The sequence below is a fragment of the Rhinatrema bivittatum genome, chromosome 8, assembly GCF_901001135.1.
Source record: "Rhinatrema bivittatum chromosome 8, aRhiBiv1.1, whole genome shotgun sequence".
Classification (NCBI taxonomy): domain Eukaryota; kingdom Metazoa; phylum Chordata; class Amphibia; order Gymnophiona; family Rhinatrematidae; genus Rhinatrema; species Rhinatrema bivittatum.
In genome coordinates, this window is record NC_042622.1 from 96,801,381 (window position 1) to 96,820,697 (window position 19,317).

At 43.5% G+C, this 19,317-nt stretch overlaps 1 protein-coding gene across 1 annotated transcript in view; it reads left to right on the forward strand.

Annotated features, from left to right (window-relative positions):
- The window catches only part of QSOX2 (quiescin sulfhydryl oxidase 2), a 245,999-nt gene that overhangs the window by 80,177 nt on the left and 146,505 nt on the right, over positions 1-19,317 (forward strand). Inside the window, 2 exon segments of the mRNA XM_029611684.1 lie at positions 5,936-5,953; positions 5,955-5,985. Of these exon segments, the coding sequence (XP_029467544.1) occupies positions 5,936-5,953; positions 5,955-5,985 (49 nt within the window).

Genomic DNA, 19,317 nt, shown 5'->3' on the forward strand with positions numbered 1-19,317 from the left:
AGTTGGACACCTCCTGGTCTCTCAACTTGCTGGATATAAGAGCGGCCACCCCACTGTGTACCAAGGTTCAGGGTACAGTCCCCCGGACGCTTCAAAGCGCAGGGGGTGGGTGCGTGGGGGAGTTTTAATCTCACTATTCTTTCTTTCAACAGAAAGTAGTTACTCTCCGCCCATCCTAGATCTCAGAAATATCAACTTTCTTCAGAAGGTGCAGGTAAAATGGTATCTCTCGTCACCATGCTTCCGTACCGCAAGTAAGTAGATTGCCTCTCCTATTTTTTCTGTGTGCTTCATAGTGAGTCAACAATATTACAATCCCAAGCTCTGCCGGTTTGCACCAGCTTCGGCAACTGGGGTATTTCATTACATCACTAGCAGTGACTGCTGTTTTCTCTACGGAGTACAACATCATTCACGCTTTTCCTTGCATGGACAGCTGTATAACAGTCAACCCAAGCAAGGACCTCTACCTTCTTCATGACTCACTATAAATCTACTAGCTGGATCGCTGTTCACTACCATAAATCCCATATAGCACACTTCTGGATACCACAGTCACAACAACCTTCCTGTCCAACAACCGCGCAGACATTCTGACAAATTCTTATACGTCTCTGCGCGCATACCCCATAACCTGAGCCCTCAATTCTTTCATTGTTGGGCCATGGTATTTTTTCACCATGCATTTACTCATGGGGTAAAAAAAAAATTGTTTTTGCTATAAGTAAGATTCAGTGGACCTAAGCTGTTCAACCTCTATCGTCTCTGATCCATATTGCAGATCTAGAGCCAAAACCTAGACTGGTTCTGCTCATGCTCGCATTTACTCAGGGTTGCAGAGTTCGAACTTAACATCTTCTCAACCCAATATGCGTCTTCTCCGCTCCATGCAGACTTTCACATTAACTTCCTGGAGCTTTGAGCCATGAGTTATGCCTTTATGCCTTACAATACTGCCTATGCAGCAAACCTTTGTGCATACAGACAGACAGAATAGTGACATTGTGGTATTTCCAACACACAAGCACGCACAACCTCTTAGCTGCTCTGCTAGGAAGCTGTGCAGCTCTACTCTTGGCCCTTGCTCACTCCATTGCATCCCCGGGCCGCTTATCTAACAGATTTACTGAATGCACTAGCAGACCTTCTCCACATAAGTTCCATCCTCCCGGATGGTCTTGGATTATATGTGTATCGAGAAAAATCTTCTACCACTGAGGTCAACCGAACTAACCCTCTGTGTCTGAATCAAACCACACCAAGTGCGTTCCCATGATGCCTTTGCTGCAACAAAGGCCTCTTATATGTGTCTCTTTCGATGCCTTTCATAGCCAGCACCCTTTTTATGCTGCACCGGGACGGGGTTCACTGTTCTCAGACCCACGCCCTGGCTGAGACCAGTATGCTTTCCCATACTTTTCAATCTATCATACCAGTAGCCAATTCACCTTCTCACAAGGCAGTCTCATATCATAAACTCACTGATGTTCTCAGGTACTGGTAGCGTCTCAAAAAGCTTTTACACATAAATCTTACCATTCAAAATGGCATGATTTACCACATGTCGCATAAAAAAAGAAAGGGGTTTTACCCCCTTTATTTCTACACCACTCTTTTCTCTTACTCCCTCAGCTTCTGCTCCCCAGACATCCTCTACATGGGTACGCCTCGATTCCAATTGGCGTACCACTTGGGAATGGGATACCCGATTAACGCTTCAACCCCTTCCGAGTCAGCTTACCATGGGTTATCCACTGATTAAGCCGCCTCTATTTTACTGGTTACGGAATGGGGTATATATATATATATATATATATATATATATATATATATATATATATATATATATATATATATATATATATATATATTAGTGCTTACAAGACTCATGCGTTCCCCGTTCGAGCCTTGCCATTCCTCTCACGTAACAGTCTGCAATGGGAAACTCTTTCCCTCGTAGTCATCAGTTCTGCCAACAGGGTCAGTGAATTCCACACCTTTTACATACTCACCCGACCCTCCATTCCGCCATGATCGAGTGGTTTTACATTCTCAACTACATATCATTCTTAAAGTAGAGGCAGCATCTCACCTTACTCAGAATATACTCTGCCCACTTTCCCAACACCTCTCTCTCCCAGAGCGAGAGGGTTTTTCACACCTTGGACTGTAAACGTGCACTTGCATTCTATCCAGACCGCACTACACTCCATAGGAATTACACCTAACTCTTTCCTCCTGTGGCAAAAGCCAAGCTGCGAGTTCCAGTGGGCGAATAGACCTATTCCTCCTAATTGACGGTTTGTATCTCTCTTTCCTACTAACAAGTAGGCATTTCACTACAACACCGTGTGTAACCACACTCTGTTAGGGCCGTACCAGCCTCAATACCTCACCTTCGGCCGGTGCCGTTTGTACATATTTATAAAGCTGCGACCTGGAGCTCTCTCCATCCCTTTGCAGCCCATTATCCCTTAGATAAGACTGGCCGGCATGCTTCCATGTTTGGTCAGTCCGTCTACTCCTCTTCTGTTCTGTTTCACTACCCAACATCCTTCCACCAACCCGTTAAAGGTTTCAGGATGCCCTCCTTACCAAATTCCACCCCCGACGTTGCGCTTTTTTACATGTCTTGGGTGCATTGGGTATATTCTTGCGCATCCTCAGCTCTGTTTCTCACCCATATGTGAGGACTACCATCCTGCTTGTCCTGTGAGAAAGCAAATGTTGCTTACCTGTAACAGGTGTTCTCGCAGGACAGCAGGATGTTAGTCCTCACGAAACCCACCCGCCACCCCCCGTGGAGCTGGGTCTACATACGTTTTATTATTTTAGTTTCGCTTGCGCTTTTTGCTATAAGACGAGACTGAGGGGGGAGGACCACCTGTGGTCAGAGGGATAATTGCAAGCTGAGCCTGCTCGAGTGCACTCAGTGTGCCAGCATCAGTCAAAGCTTTATAGAAACTTGACAGAAAAGTTTTTCCATAGCAGGGTTCCGTCCACTGATGTCACCCATATGTGAGGACTAACATCTGCTGTTCTGTGAGAACACCTGTTACAGGTAAGCAACACATGCTAATTCTGCAGCATAGGTAAAATACTCACATGTGAATTCAGATGCAGAAAAGATGTTATCTTATCTACATAAGTGCTTGTTTTTCTAGTGCTGTGGAACTTAAGTACATAATGTTGAAAGTTTTGTCATAGAACTTGATGTACTGTTGTGCGGTCAGCTCCACAGAAATGAGTCAGTACTTTTGAGATTTGCAGTATGTATTTTGAAATAAAGGTCTACAATATTGCTTTGCATGAGTTTTCCATGTACAATTTTGCTAAAGCTGAATCATTAATGAATTGATTTATATGATTTTTTTCTCAGCTGATTGCTAAAATGCCAAACTGTTTCACCAAATTCAAAATTACGTGTTTTTTTAAAATGGCAAATAACACAGAAGATTTCCAGACACGATTGTATGTGCTGTTTGCAGTTTTAATGCACGTAAAATTGTTTGCAAAGCTATTGGTGGCTTGTTAGATCAGTCTCATAAGTTGAATAAAGGCGGATGTACATTTATGTCAGTGTAAGTCATACTCCAGCAAAAGCTGTAAAGAATATTGGACACAAGTTTCTAAATATTTAAAATTAATAAAGTTAATAAAACGGAAAAATGTCATAATGCCTCTATATCACTCCATGGTGAGACTGCACCTTGAATACTCTGTACAATTCTGGTCGCTGCATCTCAAAAAAGATATAGTTGCGATGGAGAAGGTAAAGAGAAGGGCAACCAAAATGATAAAAGGGGATGAACAGCTCCCCTATGAGGAAAGGCTGAAGAGGTTAGGGCTGTTCAGCTTGGAGAAGAGACGGCTGAGGGGGGATATGATAGAGGTCTTTAAGATCATGAGAGGTCTTGAACAAGTAGATGTGACTTGGTTATTTACACTTTCGAATAATAGAAGAACTAGGGGGTATTCCATGAAGTTATTCCATGAAGTTATTCTCCGATTAGTTATTCCAGACTAATCAGAGAAAATTCTTTTTCACTCAACGCACAATAAAGCTCTGGAATTTGTTGCCAGAGGATGTTGTTAGTGTAGCTGGGTTCAAAAATGGTTTGGATAAGTTCTTGGAGGAGAAGTCCCATTAACAGCTAATAATCAAGTTTACTTAGGGAATAGCCACTGCTATTAATTGCATCAGTAGCATGGGATCTTCTTAGTGTTTGGGTAATTGCCAGGTTCTTGTGGCCTGGTTTGGCCTCTGTTGGAAACAGAATGCTGGGCTTGATGGACCCTTGGTCTGACCCAGCATGGCAATTTCTTATGTTCTTATTTGTCCACCCCTGCCCTAAGGCAAATTTATTTTCAGTCAGTGGAAAGTACTGTGTTTCATTTAGTGTATGACTGCAAGGTACTTGTTGAGGAACGTTAATTAAGCCTGTTATCTCTTTAATTGAAAGTTAGCTGCATGCAAAAGATTAATTGCCAAGACCAGCAAGTGTGTTCAAGCAAAGAAACACACAGGATCTGAAATAATCAAGCGTTATTTGTACATTCCCTGGAACAGCCAATCGACATTATCCCGGGGAAGCGTGTGGCCCGCAGCAGGCCGGTGCACGTAACTAACTTCTGCTCATCAGAGTAGGTAAGTTTTCAAGACAAAAAATAAAGAAGGGTGGAGAGGGGAAAGGGGGGGAGGAAGGTTAGGTAGAGGGTTATAGGGAAGTTCCCTCCCAATCCGCTCCTTAATTGGAGGGAACTGGAATAAAGGATGATCACGTTGTTCTACGTAATTTAAACATCCCCTCCCCACGTGCGCGAGTTGCGGGGCGCCCGCAAATGAATATGGGACGCCCGCGGGTTTTAAAATCGACCCGATAGATTTTAATTTCAACAAACAGAAAAGCTAATAGGGGGGCCCTCAGGAATCGCTGAGGTAAAAGGACGTCGGGGACCTTGAATACAAGAAGGAACAGACAAAGTGCGTTCTCACAATGCCAGGCTTGATTTTCTAACAGGAGGGCAGCAACTTCATGCAGCAGTGGCATGATAGATCAATATAAATGCTAATGTGTTTTTTAAATATTTAGTTTAGTTAGGTATTAGAATAAACATTAACATTTTCTTCTTTTTTTTTTTTTTTGTTCTGATAGTGAAATTTCTGAAGCAAAATGTCAGGAATTTGAGTTTTGGAAATTTTTATTCTACTTTATCGTCACGATAATGTATCTAGGTTCATTCTGATTGTCATCGGAAACCTGATCCGAGCCCCATTCTCATGCACCCTCCCCGCCCCCCAAATTACCAATAGCTGAAGTGTGACCTCAGTGGCAGTTATTTAATAAAAAATTGAGGGTGTGACTGTATAAAAGATGCTCCCCTTTTTGTTCAAAGTACATGTAAAATACAATGGCTGATTTTTGAGGCAAAAAACTTAAGAATTTGACCACCCAAAGGCAGAAGTGGGAAAGTGTTTTGTTTTTTGTTTTTTTTTAATTTAATATGGGACGTGCACTAATAGCCTGGAGATTCCTGGTGATGTTTGTTTATTGACCCAACCTAGAGCCCACATGAACTTTAGAGAGTACACTGGTCCTGTCTTCAGCCATCTAATGTAAGTTGTGTTTATGGCTTTGAAGAAACAGATTCACAGAATTAGCTACTAAATCCTGAACTTACAAGATGACTTAAGCCTTTGCTTTGTGTCTTGGGAATATTTGTTTGTATTTTTTCTTTTCTCATACAAATGCATAAGATGAGAAATTTGCATTAAAGAAGATAAACTCAGATGGTTTTGAATGTTTGTTGTTGACCAGACTTTGAAGGTTTGTGTTGTACGTGCTGTCTGAGACAAGGGAAATACTCTCTTCTGTTGCAGCAAATCGTATTTTGAATTTGTTTCAGTGAATAGTGGTGTTTTTCTCTCCCACAGTTCTTCAAAGCACTTACAAAAAGAATTCACCTCGGGAGAAAACTACAAAGGTAAATAGATGTATGTGCGACCCCTGTCAACTATTAATAATTGCAGCCACTAGGTGATATCCCTTTGTCCTAATAGACAGGCATCCAGGCTGCTATCAAGAATCTGTATGCTGGATTTTACAATAGTCTGAGAAAACGTGCCCACTGGATAGAGACCCTGTTCTAGAGTTGATCTAAAGGAGACCTCCCTATTGCTAAGCAGCAGTAGCTCGGTTATCTTGCCTGTATTTGCTCTAAGCAACGGGAAAAGCTCTATTCTGTGTTGTGCATGGGGCAGTGAGCAGTTATGGCAGGTTGCATCCATGACACGCTTTGTTCCAGTCCTGCCTCCTGCTTTCCTCCGGTTCTTGGTTCCATGCAGCAAGTGGTGCTAACTACAGGGCCCTCAAACCAGCCTGAAACTTAAGTTTAAAATGAATAATTTCTTAGCATATGGACAGGTGGATCCAGAACCAGTGGGTTATATACCTCTACCAGCAGATGGTGACATAGCAAAGCTGACATCACAGTATATATACCCCTGCAGTGACATCAACCTGCCAGTATTCTCCATCTCCAGCAGATAGTGGATGTGCATTCCCCTACTGGGGATTTCTTAAAAACCTTTTCAGAGGAGGAGATTTATTCGCCCAGCTCTCCTGTGGTGATACCTTATGGTCCCTCCCTCAATTGAGAATTTCTGAGGTGATACCTTTCTATCCTTCCCTAGGATAAGTGCTTTGGTCTGGTAGCTGGTTTTTCAGCCAGCGTGGACTTAGCAGCTGAAAGGCAAGCGGGTGCAGGAAGCTGAGCGCGGCAGTGGAAGGCCCCTTACCCTCTCCTCCGCAGCCGGGGACAGATCTTGTACTCAACTGAGACGGGCTGAGAGTAACTAAAAAAAGAGAGAGAGAAGGGAGTTTATAGGGATTCCTCTCCCCTTCCAGTCTTGCTCGGCTCACCGATCTGACATTCATTCCTGCCTCTGGGGAGCTTAGAGGATGTGGGTAGCCTGGCAATTTGAGCAGCCTTTTTGGTTAGGCCCTGCTTTCAGGCTTGTCCTGTTCATCATGTAGTAGGCTGCAGCACCATTTTCACACGTTTTCCTGCACATAAGTCTGTCCTCCTTAGTTGCATCGGTTCATGCTTATGTGCCCAGCTGTGTGTCGGCTGGGTGTCCAAGTTGTGTTCCTAGTTGGGCGCCTGGTTGTCTGCATAGGAGCACCTACTAGAGCATTCAGTTATGAGTGCTCGCACGCACTTATTTTCGCACTCTATCTGAAGCATCCCAGTGGGAGCTCAGTTTGTGCGCTTCTCAAGGCACAGTGTTGAGTGCCTAATTTTTGGATAACTAAATTTTGGGTGCCTAGTTTTTGCAGCGGGAACAGAGAGGGATGCACTCTTATCAGACACCTGTTGGGACATATTGACAAGACTGGCGCCCATAGTAAAGAAGCCTAAGCAACATGCCCTTTGTGTTGCTTGTCATATTCGGGCATCCCAGCCTGCGTTCCCTCTAACTTGTCAGTGCTGTTTCGTGGCTCAGGGAGAATTGCCTCCATCTGACTTTCCATTCCCTGGTGTGGGAATGGAAAAAGAGCTGCCTGATCTTGGGACTCCCCTAACTGCTTTGTCAGTGGGAGAAGGTGTAGTTCAGTGGGTGCTGGTCCCATGCCCTCTGGTTTCAGCATGGATCCCTCTGCCTTTTCTTGAGTAGAATATTTTTTCAATGACTGCAGTCTTTTCTTCAGGTGCAGTCCTCAGCCCCGGCCAATCTTAACAGGTCAGGATTGCAGGCTGCAGTTTCCCACATGCCTGGTGCTGTGGGAAAGCATCTGAATATGCCTAGATCTGTGCGGGTCTCCCCGATAGGGACCCAGATGTTACAGATGATGAAGCCGATCCTTACTCCTTGTGGGATGGGAAATTCCTCTGGGATTGGAGCCGTTTAGAACAATGTTGTGTTTCTTTCATAGAGATGAGTTGCCAGCTTTGATTTCCCAAACATTAAAGATGCTTGGAGTACTGGGGGCTGAATCCATGTCTGAGCCAAAGAAAGATCCTATTTTGATTTCTTTGCATAAAGCCTCTTGTTTCTTCTCTATTATGGAGGCCATTTGAGAATTGATTAATCTTGAATGGGGTGCCCCAGAAGCTAATTTTAAAGGGGATCGAACCTTGGAAAGACTACCCCCTAGATCCAGCTGCGAGAGAGCAAGTGTGATTTCCGAAGGTGTATGCAATTGTGTGTGCCATTACCAAGCGGACGATTATCCCCGTAGAAGGGGAAGTGGCCTTGAAGGATGCACAGGATAGGAGAATTGAGATTATCCTTAAGCAGGCTTTTGAAGTAATGGCAATGAATTTGCAGATAGCTTCTTGTTGTTCCCTGGTGGCTCGCTCTTGTTTACTTCCCTATCAGGAGGGCGATGAATCTGCTGTGAATTCTAGGGCAGTGATGGAACCAGCTGCCGCCTTTTTAGCAGATGAGGGCTGCAATTTGTTTCGCAGTTTGGCCAGTGGAGTGGCTTTGATAATAGCGGCCAGGTGTCAGCTATCCCTGAGAAATAGGTCGGCTGATACAACATTGAAGTCTAACCTTACGAAGTTGCCCTTTAAAGGCTTGCTCTTGTTTGGGAGTGAGCTGGAGAAAATGGCCAATTCGTGGGGTGAGTCCCAGGTTCCTCTTTTACCAGAGGATAAGAAACGGATGCCATGCTCCTCCAGCACGAGAGGTCTTACTAGGGAGCTCAGACATTTTTGACCCTACAGAGGAGCAGTCTTTCAGAGGACTCAACCTTTGGGTAGGTCTCGGTCCTTTCAGCCCAGACGGGGAGCAAACTCGTGTAGTGGAGCCCACCGAGCCTCCCAGTGAAGGTGTGCTGACTCCCCCACCCCCCCAGAACAGGAGATAGGAGGGTAGCCTCTCTTGTTTTTATATGAGATGGGCTGAGATCACTTCAGATATTTCGTGACCCTAGTTCTACTAATTTCTTTCAAATGGAGAAGGAGGGCTCTTTTTGCCCTATTCTAGATCTCAAGGGGGGTCAACCGTCATTTACCGGTGACTTGGTTTTGCATGGAAACTTTATGCTCAATGATAATGGCAGAACAGTTGGGGGGAGTTTTGATGTCTCTGGACTTGTCTGAGAGCATACCTTCATATTCCCATCCAGCTAGAGCAGCAATAACTTTTGCGTTTTGCAGTTTTGGGGCATCTGTTTCGAGCACTGCCTTTTCGTTTGGCCATCACTCCCGGAACTCTTTCCAAGGTGGTGGTGGCAGCAGAGCTGAGAAAGATTGGGATTCTGGTACACCTGTACTTGGACGACTGGCTGATTCGGGCCAGGAGTCTGGAAGAGAGCCTTTGGGTCTCGCACAAGGTGATCTTGTTGCAGGAGCTAGGTTGGGTGGTGAACCTGACCAAGAGCAATCTTCAGCCATCACAGTCACTGGAGTATCTCTATGTTCGGTTCGACGTAAAGCAGGGCAGGGTGTTCCTGCCGGAGGTCCTCATTCAGAAGCTGATGGCTCAAGGTGAATCTGTTCATGAACACAATACATCCAACAGTGTGGTCTTATCTATAAGTACTCTGCGGCATCACTGGAGTTGGTGCCTTGGGCAAAGGCGCATTTGTGCCCTCTTCAGGGCATTCTGCTGTCTCATTGGAACACAGTCTCAGGGCTATTTGATTTGGCTCCATCTACCGATGGAGAACTGTATACACCTGCAGTGGTAGTTGCAAGTGGATTATCCGAGAAAGAGGGTTTCCTTAAAATCACCAGACTGCCTAGTACTCACAATATTTCAGGGTTGGGGAGCTCACTGTCAGGAGCTGACAGGGCAAGGTTGCTGGAGTACAGAAGAGTGTCTCTGGACCATCAATCAGCTAGAAACTCGTGTTGTCTGGATGTCATGCTTGCGATTTTGGTGACTGATTGCAAGGTTGAGCAGTCTGGATAATGTTGGACAATGCAACAACAGTGACTTACATCAGTTGGCAGGGAGGAACCAAGAGCCATCAAGTGTTGCAGGAAATAGCCCAACTTATGGAATGGGTGGAAGTGCATCTTTAGGAAATCTCAGCCTCGTACATTGCAGGAAAAGATAATGAAAGAGTCCAACTTCTCAGCAGACAGTCTGGAACCAGGAGAATGGGAATTGCCAAACAAGGCGTTCCAGCTCGTAATGGATCACTGGGGTCTTCCATATCTGGACCTGCTGGTGACTTCTCACAATGCGAAGGTTCCTCACTTCTTCAGTGGCAGGAGAGATCAAAAGTCCTTGGGCAACAATGCCCTCTTGCAGGAGAGGCCAGAGGGCAAGCTACTATATGCCTTTCCCCCATGGTCCAGATTGGGCAGAATGATTTGGAGGCTTGAGAGTCACACAGGGATGGTGCTTCTGGTAGCATCAGATTGGCCTAGATAACTGTGGTATGCAGATTTGTGAAGGCTCATGATGGACTCTCCCCTCCGGTTTCAGCTCACAGGAATCTGCTGTGGAAGGGGCCTGTTCTTCACAAAGATTCAACTCTATTTTTGTCTTACGGTATGGCCCTTAAGAGAGCTGGGTTGTTAAAGCATGGATATTCTGCTGTGGTGATTGATTGCCACCTTGCTACGAGTGAGTGTTTTCCATTTCCTTAGCCTATGTCTGGGTTTGGTGAGTGTTTGAGGCTTGGTGTGAAGATCGAGAGGTTCTTTCTTGTTCAGTTAAGATTCTGCTCATTTTGGAATTTTTGCAGGATGGATTGAGTAAAGGGTTGGCCCTTAATTCATTAATGGTACAGGTGGCAGCTCTTTCCAGTTTTGAGGTCAGGTGAATGGTGGACTCTTGTCAGCTCATCCAGATGTGGCTCATTTCTTAAAAGGAGTGAAGCAACTTCATCCACCCTTGCGGACTTTGGGGGCGATACAGCTGCGTACTGTTCCTTCGTTTTTGCCAAAAGTAGTCTCTGATTTTCACTTGAATCAGTCAACTTCTCTCCCGTCTCTGCACAGGGAAAGAGATGTGGAAAAATATTGCCTGTTATAGCCCTTGGATGTCAAGAGGCATATCTTGAGGTATTTGGAGGTTTCTAAATCTCTCAGGAAGACAGATCACCTGTTCTCCATGGGGAAAGTAAACAGGGCGAGCCCACCATCATGGGCTGCAATAGCCTGCTGGATTAAGGAGGTAGTCAGAGCCGCATATGTGGATGCTGAGCAGCCGTTCAATAGTCAGCTTAGGTCTCGGGCATTGTCATGGGCGGAGATTAGATTATTGTTTTCCCATCGACATTTGCCAAGCTGCGACATGCTCCTTACACACCTTTTTCAGGCATTACTGCCTAGATGTGCAGGCCCTGTTGGATACTACCTTTGCGCCTGTGATGTTGATCGGACCGTGGGCAGCCTCCCACCCTGTTCGGCAGTAGCTGTGGTACGTCCTATTGGTTCTGGATTCATCTGTCTGTAATGTAAGAGAGGAGAAATTACTAGTTACCTGATAAATTTCCTTTTCTTTAATAAGGACAGGTAGATCCACCTTCCTGCTCTTGCCTGCCGGATGTTTCTCCTGCATGGCCGCGTGTTCCAGGGGTTACTGGTATTATTCCAGTCCCTAGTCTATTTTTATTAACCTATTTGGCTGAGCTCAGTGTTTTTTTCCTGTTGGCTGGGTGCTAGAATGGTTATCTGTTAATAATCAAGTTTTGTTGTTAGTTTGTGCACAGTTGGCTTTTACAGAGAATACTGGCTAGTTGCTGTCACTGCAGGAATATAGATAGAGAGATATATTATATTATATATACACACACACACACACACACACACACACACACACATATACACATACACATATATATATATATATATATACACACTGTGATGTTAGCTTTGCTCTGTCCCCATCTGCTGGTAGAGGTGCATAACTCACTGGTTCTCGATCCACCTGCCCTTATTAAAGAAAAGGAAATTATCAGGTAAATAGTAATTTTGCCTTTCAAGTGTATCTACTGTAAGAACATTGCATAGAAGGATTTCCTATGTTTTTCTATATTTATGAATGTGTTTATGGATACTGCACTAGACTCAGTGTTTCCAGGATACAAAAAACTTGAGTTCCTGCAGAAAAAGTCCATAAACCATTATTAGCCAAGTAGATTTGTGAAAGGCACCACTTATCCCTGGGAGGGAGTAACAAGAAATGTATCTGTTCTTGTATACCTGCTGGGTACTTGTGACCTGGATTGGCCATTGTCTGAGACAAGATACTAGGCTCAATGGATCTTTGGTCTGACTCGGTGTACCATATCTTATGTTCTTATGCACCTGGATTGTCTGCTGATCCATGATATTTGAGGTTCAGATGCTAGAGCTTCATTATACAGCTTTTAGGCTTCTAGAGTACCTGAATTTAAGAGTCAGATTTAGGAGTAATTACGCACTGTTCCCATCTTCCTTTCTTGGTGCCAGGTAGTATGTAAACAACTGACTGTATTTCACTTCATCAGAACCAAAATCTAATGCTTCAGAAGCACGCACACACATTCATTCTGCTCTGCTGTGATATTTAAAAAAAAAAAAAACTTTATACAAATGTTTGTTCTCAATTTCTTAATTCAGTTACCCTTTCCATGATACATGATATATTTTTTTTGTTTTTATACAAACCATCATTTATAGGATAATTTTCAAAAGAGCCTGGATTAATACAGTCAACAGGTCCTTTTATCCTTGGGCTTTGCACTAGTTCTCATATATACACATGCTTTCCCTCTTGAAAATTGCCCGGGAAAAAGTACCTGCAAAGACTTGTATCGGCTTTTTCTGCGGGTACTTTTTTTTCACTGGAAAATCAGATTTGAAATGTCATCTAGGCATGCTATTTTCCTCACTAGTGTCGCACAGCAAGATCGCTTAGACTGTTCTATGAAATCAACAATGATATCACCTCACTTAGAATAGTACCTATTGCAACATATTTGTTACCCCACACTAAATGTTAAATATTGTAACTGCAACTTTTATTTCCTCAGTGATTATCAGATTCACATAAATCATATTTCCTTACGAAACCTATAATATATATAATCACACTAATGCATCTCTAATCAATAAGATGTCTAAAACATTGTTATTTGTATCAAAGACCCAATAAGACTCATATTCTGAAACCCCCCCAATCAACCCCTTGCTATAAATCACTCTCACTGACCTCACTCACATACACATATACTCATCTAAAAAAAGTGGACTTAACTTGGGAAACAAAATGTCCAAAATAATGGTAAAACATCCTCAACAAAAGGTGTAATATGGAGCCCAAAAATACAAAAATTCAAAAAATACTGTTAAAAAGAGTCCACACTAAGATGTAACTAAATGTGGAGTAATTCCTTCTGGACAATCTGGATAATAGTTGTAGCAACACACCATGGAGCAAACTCCTTCAAGGAAAATCTTAAATGATCAATTGCTTATGACACTGACTCTCTCCAAGTGTGCCAAGTTCAAAACAGTTATTGCCGATGAGCAGTTTTGCCAAACGTATCCCACAATGAAACACTTATACCCATCGTATAGTCCTTCGATGATACCTGACACTTCAGCTTTTTGGCACACCAGTAGTGCTTGCATCAGGCAGATAGTATATACTCTATAATAAAATAAATATAAAAAACATCATCAACCCTAAAAAAAACCCCTTTCATATCTAATACCATTTATACACCATAATTCAACAGAATCAGCAAGAAAATGTCTCCATACCAATATGGTGAAAAATGCTTCTAAACTACTAAAGCGGCGCCCACATATTTAAATGCCTCATCAACTAATAAGAGGGCAACTAACTTCTGTCAATATGTGGGGTAATTAATCCATTTTATTAATGAGGACCTCAAAGTGAACCTTCATTTATTCTATGGAGCTGGAGGACCTGAAAGAGAACCTCCCCAACTATCTTAAAGTGTTAAAGGGACTACTCTATAGAGCTTGACTTCTTGAAAGAAGACAGCATGCACAGATGCATGAGAAATGCTTAGTAAACAGGAGCCTAAGAAACATCCCTTTTAAGGACAATATAGGAAGGGCTTATAGTCTTTTGTGATCCTTAATACAGGGCAAAAGGGGCTTATAGTGAAGAAGCTTGATAGAGCTCTAATGATTTTCCTATTACTTAATACACTTCTGATGTCTAATAGAACACCTCCCACTCTATCTCCTTATTCAAGCCCCTAGGGGAGATTGTATCCCATTTGAAAATATACAATTGTTCCTTGCATGGCAACGCTTTATCTAGGTCACCCCCTCTGACATGACACATGATCGTTTCTAATACTACAAATTGCAGTTCGTGAAGCCCATGGCCAGCTTCATGCCAATGTAAGAATAAAGGAGCCTTCTGCTTACAACACCAAATACAACTTAGATGTTTCTGTATTCTTTTTTTTTTTTGTAATTTAACTTTTATTTGGATATAATAAAACAAACAAGCCAACAATTGTCTCTGACAGCTCCGTCTCTACCAAGACATTTCCTTTATCCAAATTTTTTCATACCCCAACCCTCCCTCCTCCCTCCCCCCCCCCTTCCTACTCCCAAAACATTCGATACACCAATTGGTATAATACAGTAAGAACAACAGAGTAATACAGCAATAATTCTCGTAGGTACGAAACAACTGAGTCATATAAATGAAATGAACAAAACCAGTATTGCGCCTCACATGTTGGGTTGATTATCCACCCCGCTAGACCCCCCCCCCCATCCCCATGATCCTTCTGTCTCCCAAACGCCTGATACCATTTGTCAAAAGGTGCACATATTGTCCCATATTTCGTTAATGTATCCCTTCGATAAGCAGTTATTTTCTCCATAGTCTTAATACCCAGGAGTTTTGTAACTACCAGAGACACAGGGAGGGGCGAGTCCTTCCTTTTTCACCATTGCACCACTACCATCCTAGTAGCAATAGCTAGATAGCGAAGTAGCTGCCCATTACCTAATCCCTCTTCTTATTTCCATAAACCCAATAGCCAGAATTCCGGGCGTAAAGATGGTTCTTCCCCCAAAATTTCCTTAGCCATCCCCTGGATATGAAGCCAGAAAGCCTGTATTACCGGGCAGGTCCACCAAATGTGAAAAAATGATCCTTCAGCTGCGCCACACCTCCAGCAAGTGCTCGAGAGCCGGGGTACCACTTAGCCAATGTCAGGGGACAAAGGTACCACCGATAAAGCATTTTGTATTCATTCTCAATCATACCAGCTGACATCGAATGCCTCCCCAGCCCCATAAAACAGATATCCCACCGTTCAGATTCCCATTCTCCCCCAATGTCCCTGATCCATGCTCGAAGATGAGCAGCATTATAACTCCCATCCTCCAATTTATAAATTTTAGACATTAATTTGGGGGGTTTCTTAGACATAACACAAAAGCCCTCTATTAGGGATGCACCCCTCCCAATATCCTCCACAACAGCAGAGCTGTGTAAGAAATGGCGCAATTGGCCATATGCCAGGAAGTCCATCTGAGGCAAACATATTCCCTTTGTATTGTTGGGAATGTTTTCATGGAACCCGCCGACCACACATGAAAAACCATACATAAACCTTTCCCTGCCCAAACCTGAAAGGTCCGGGATGCACAACCCGCAGGGAAATCCTTCAAAAAGTGAAATTGAACCAGATAGAAACATCCTTTTTTCCCTGTTAACCGCTCCCTCCAATTATACCATAAGGTCACAGTGCAGTGCAGAGAAGGCAGTATATGCATCCCCCGTATGTCAGGTCATTTCCGTTCCCAAAATATGTTCTCAACAGAATCCCACCCAGACTTCAATTGTTCAATATGCATCCATTGTTTCCTACAGCTGGGGATATGGTATTCTACTACCGCCTGAAGTTGCGAAGCAATATAATATTTTTTAATATTGGGGACTCCAAGCCCACCCTTATGGCGCACCCTGTAGAGAACACTACGGGCTACTCTTGGGGGTCACCTTTTTCCAAATATAGGAGAAGAATTTCCTTTGCAGGGCTGTAAGCCAAACGTCTGAAATCAGGCATGGCAAAACTTGAAAGAGATAACTGATCCGAGGAAAAAGATTCATCTTTACCACTGCAATCCTACCTAGCCATGATACATTATATCTGTCCCATTTTTCATGTCCTGACATAGATTACGAAGTAAGGGGTCATAATTAACCTTGAAAAGGTTCCCGTAGTCTGCAACTAAATTAACACCCAGATATCTGATAGGACCTTTTGTCCAACGGTATGGGAAGCTTTGAGCTAAAGTATTCCGTTGGGCAGCTGTAATACCCAAGGGCAATATCTCAGATTTGTCCATATTTACCCGAAAACCAGAGACCTCCCCAAATTGTTTCAAAACCGCCGTCAGTGCCTGTAAAGATACTTCGGGGTTTGTGACCGTAAATATGATATCGTCTGCATACAGAGACACTTTATATTGAATATCGGCCTCCTGCACCCCCACTGATATCTTTATTAAGCCTGACCATTCAGCCAAGGGCTCCACACTCAGTGCAAAAAGCAGCGGAGAGAGCGGGCATCCTTGCCTGGTTCTCCTACGTATAGGGAACGTATCAGTGTAGCCCCCATTTACCTTGAAACAGGCCCGAGGTTCTCTATAGAGCTCTTTTACCCAGTCCAAATAGTACCCGCCCAATGCCATCCTTTCCATCACTGCAAAGAGAAAAGTCCAATGAACTCTATCAAACTTCTTCTCTGCATCGATAGTTAAAAGGAGAGATGGGGAATTTGCTTGTTTCACCACAGATATGAGGTCCAGGATTTTACAAACATTATCTGAGGTAGATCTCCCCGGCATGAATCTGGCTTGATCCTCCTTAACTAAGTCAAGAATAACCCCCCCCCGTAAACGAGTAGCTGAGATCTTAGCCAATAGTTTTAGATCTATATTGATCAAAGATGTGGGGCGATACGACCCACACAACATTTCATCTTTGCCCGGTTTTGGAAGGATTGTTATCCCTGCTGTATTACCATTGTAGAGCAGGCACTGCCCTTCCCGTAGAGCATTAAACATATTCATAAGGGGATCCACTAATACACCCATAAACATTTTATAAAATAATGGTGTATATCCATCTATCCCAGGTGCCTTTCCGGGTTTTAAAGATTTTATTGCATTTTGGATCTCGCCCGTGGATATAGGAGAACCTAGTGTCTCCCGTGCCTCTGATGAAATAGAAGGTAAGGGTACTTTATCCAAAAAGGCCTGTATACCCTCTGCTGTCACTACATGGTCAGTGGTGTATAAAGCCTCATAGAAACTCAGGAAGCATTTCTTAATATCCTGCAGGCGAACTTGCGTTTGCCCTTGCGTATCCTTAATAGCGTGAATGTGGGACTGTGTCCTTTGCCCCTTCAATTTATGCGCCAATAACTTGCTAGGCTTATCATCCTGCTCATAATATAATTGCTTCGCCAGATCTAACTGATGGGCCACTTGATCTGCATCTAAATCTTTCAATAATTGATGTTTCTCCTCTAATTTCTTAAACATGGATGAATTCAGGCTCTGTTTATGAACCCTTTCTAAGTCAGTTATCTGTTGTAATAACTGATTCCTCAATATTCCTTGCTTCCTCTTATGGTGAGTCCTTAAACTGATAAAATTCCCTCTCATAATGGCTTTCAACCCTTCCCATAAGGACACTGGAGAAATCCCCGGTGTGGAGTTGAGCAATAAATATTCCTCAATCTGATGTTGCGCCTTCAAGAAATATTGTTTATTTTTGAGTAAGCTATCATTCAGCTTCCAAAATCTGACACCTGAATCGTGATTAGGCAAGTCCACCTCCCATGACACTGGAGCATGATCCGACCAGGTGATGTTTTCTATGTCAGCAGATCTGGTGCGATCACTCAAGGCTTTATCAATTAAGAAGTAATCTATGCGTGAGTATGTACCGTGGGGCCTGGAATAAAAGGAATAGTTTCTGTTATGTGGATATAGAAGCCTCCAAATATCAATCAGAAGCCAATCACGCATCAAGCGCTTGAGAGATCTTCTATCTTTCTGAGTGTCCCCTCCCTTTCCTGCAGACGTATCTAATCCAATCTTGTGGGCCAAATTAAAGACCCCTCCAATCACTAAAAATCCCCCACCCACTTGATTGTAATTTCTGATTAATCTCGTTCAATAGCGTAGCCTGATCCTTATTGGGGCAATATACATTTACTAAAGTTAGTTTACAATTAAAAATTTCAACCACCAAATCAAATAACACCCCTTAGGGCCTTCAAATCTTTTCCAATAATTTCACTCCCAAATTGTTGGCAAATAAAATCCCCACGCCACTATATCTATAATCTGGAGTGCTGGCGGCATAATATCTGGAATTAAAGGTCCTCGGGCAGAATAAATGCTCATGTCTGCGTTTTAAATAGGTTTCTTGTAGAAAAACCACAGAAGCCTGCAGCCGAGACAGGTCATTGCATAGTTGTTTTCGTTTTATTGGTGAGTTCAATCCTTTCACATTAAAGGAAAGAAACCTAAGTGTAGCCATTTTTGTATATTCCTCCTGACACTGCCAGCAATCCAAGTTATTCTTAACATCATGTCTATAATTCCTAACCCAACTGTGTACCTAGGCAGTTTTCCCCTTTCCCCTCCCCCCCCCCCCCCCCCCCCCCCCCCCCCACCCCTAAACCCCTCATATATCTAAAGTCACCCACTGGAGGTAGACCCCTAAGGAAGGAAGTACATCCCTCCCCTCTCTCCGGTTCCAGGTGATTAACCAAAAAGAGATCAGATTGTGGAACCTGTTAAATCTAAGTGAAATTCAAATGGAATTTCTGCTTAGTAAAATCACAAGCAGTTCAGTCCCACGAAGATTTCCCTTGAAACTAGGCAGACAAAGTTCCAAGCAAGCCTTCAGGTGGTTTGAAAGGTCCTTCTTGCTAGCAGATGCCATTGGTTGCCATAAGACTCCTGATCCCGATGTTCTCTTCAGGCGCCTGCCCCCCTTGCCCAGCTCTCTGCTACTTTGCAGGCTCCATAACTGGCAGGCTGGAATTGTTTACTGGAGCAGAGCGTTCAATTGCCATCCCTACCACTTGTAGAATGTCCGCTGCCTCGTCCGGCATCTTAACTCGAGAGGACACCACCGTTGATCGTGAAGGCTAAACCACTAGGATAAAGCCAGCGGTATCTGTGATTGTCTTTCCGTAGTAGAGCTGTAACCTGTTGAAAATCCCTGCGGCATTTCAAAGTAGCTGGTGAGAGATCGTTATATATTGACAGTGTATGGCCTTCCCACTCAAAACACCTCGAGTTTCCTCGCTGCTTTCACTATAGCCTCCTTGACCGGGAAGC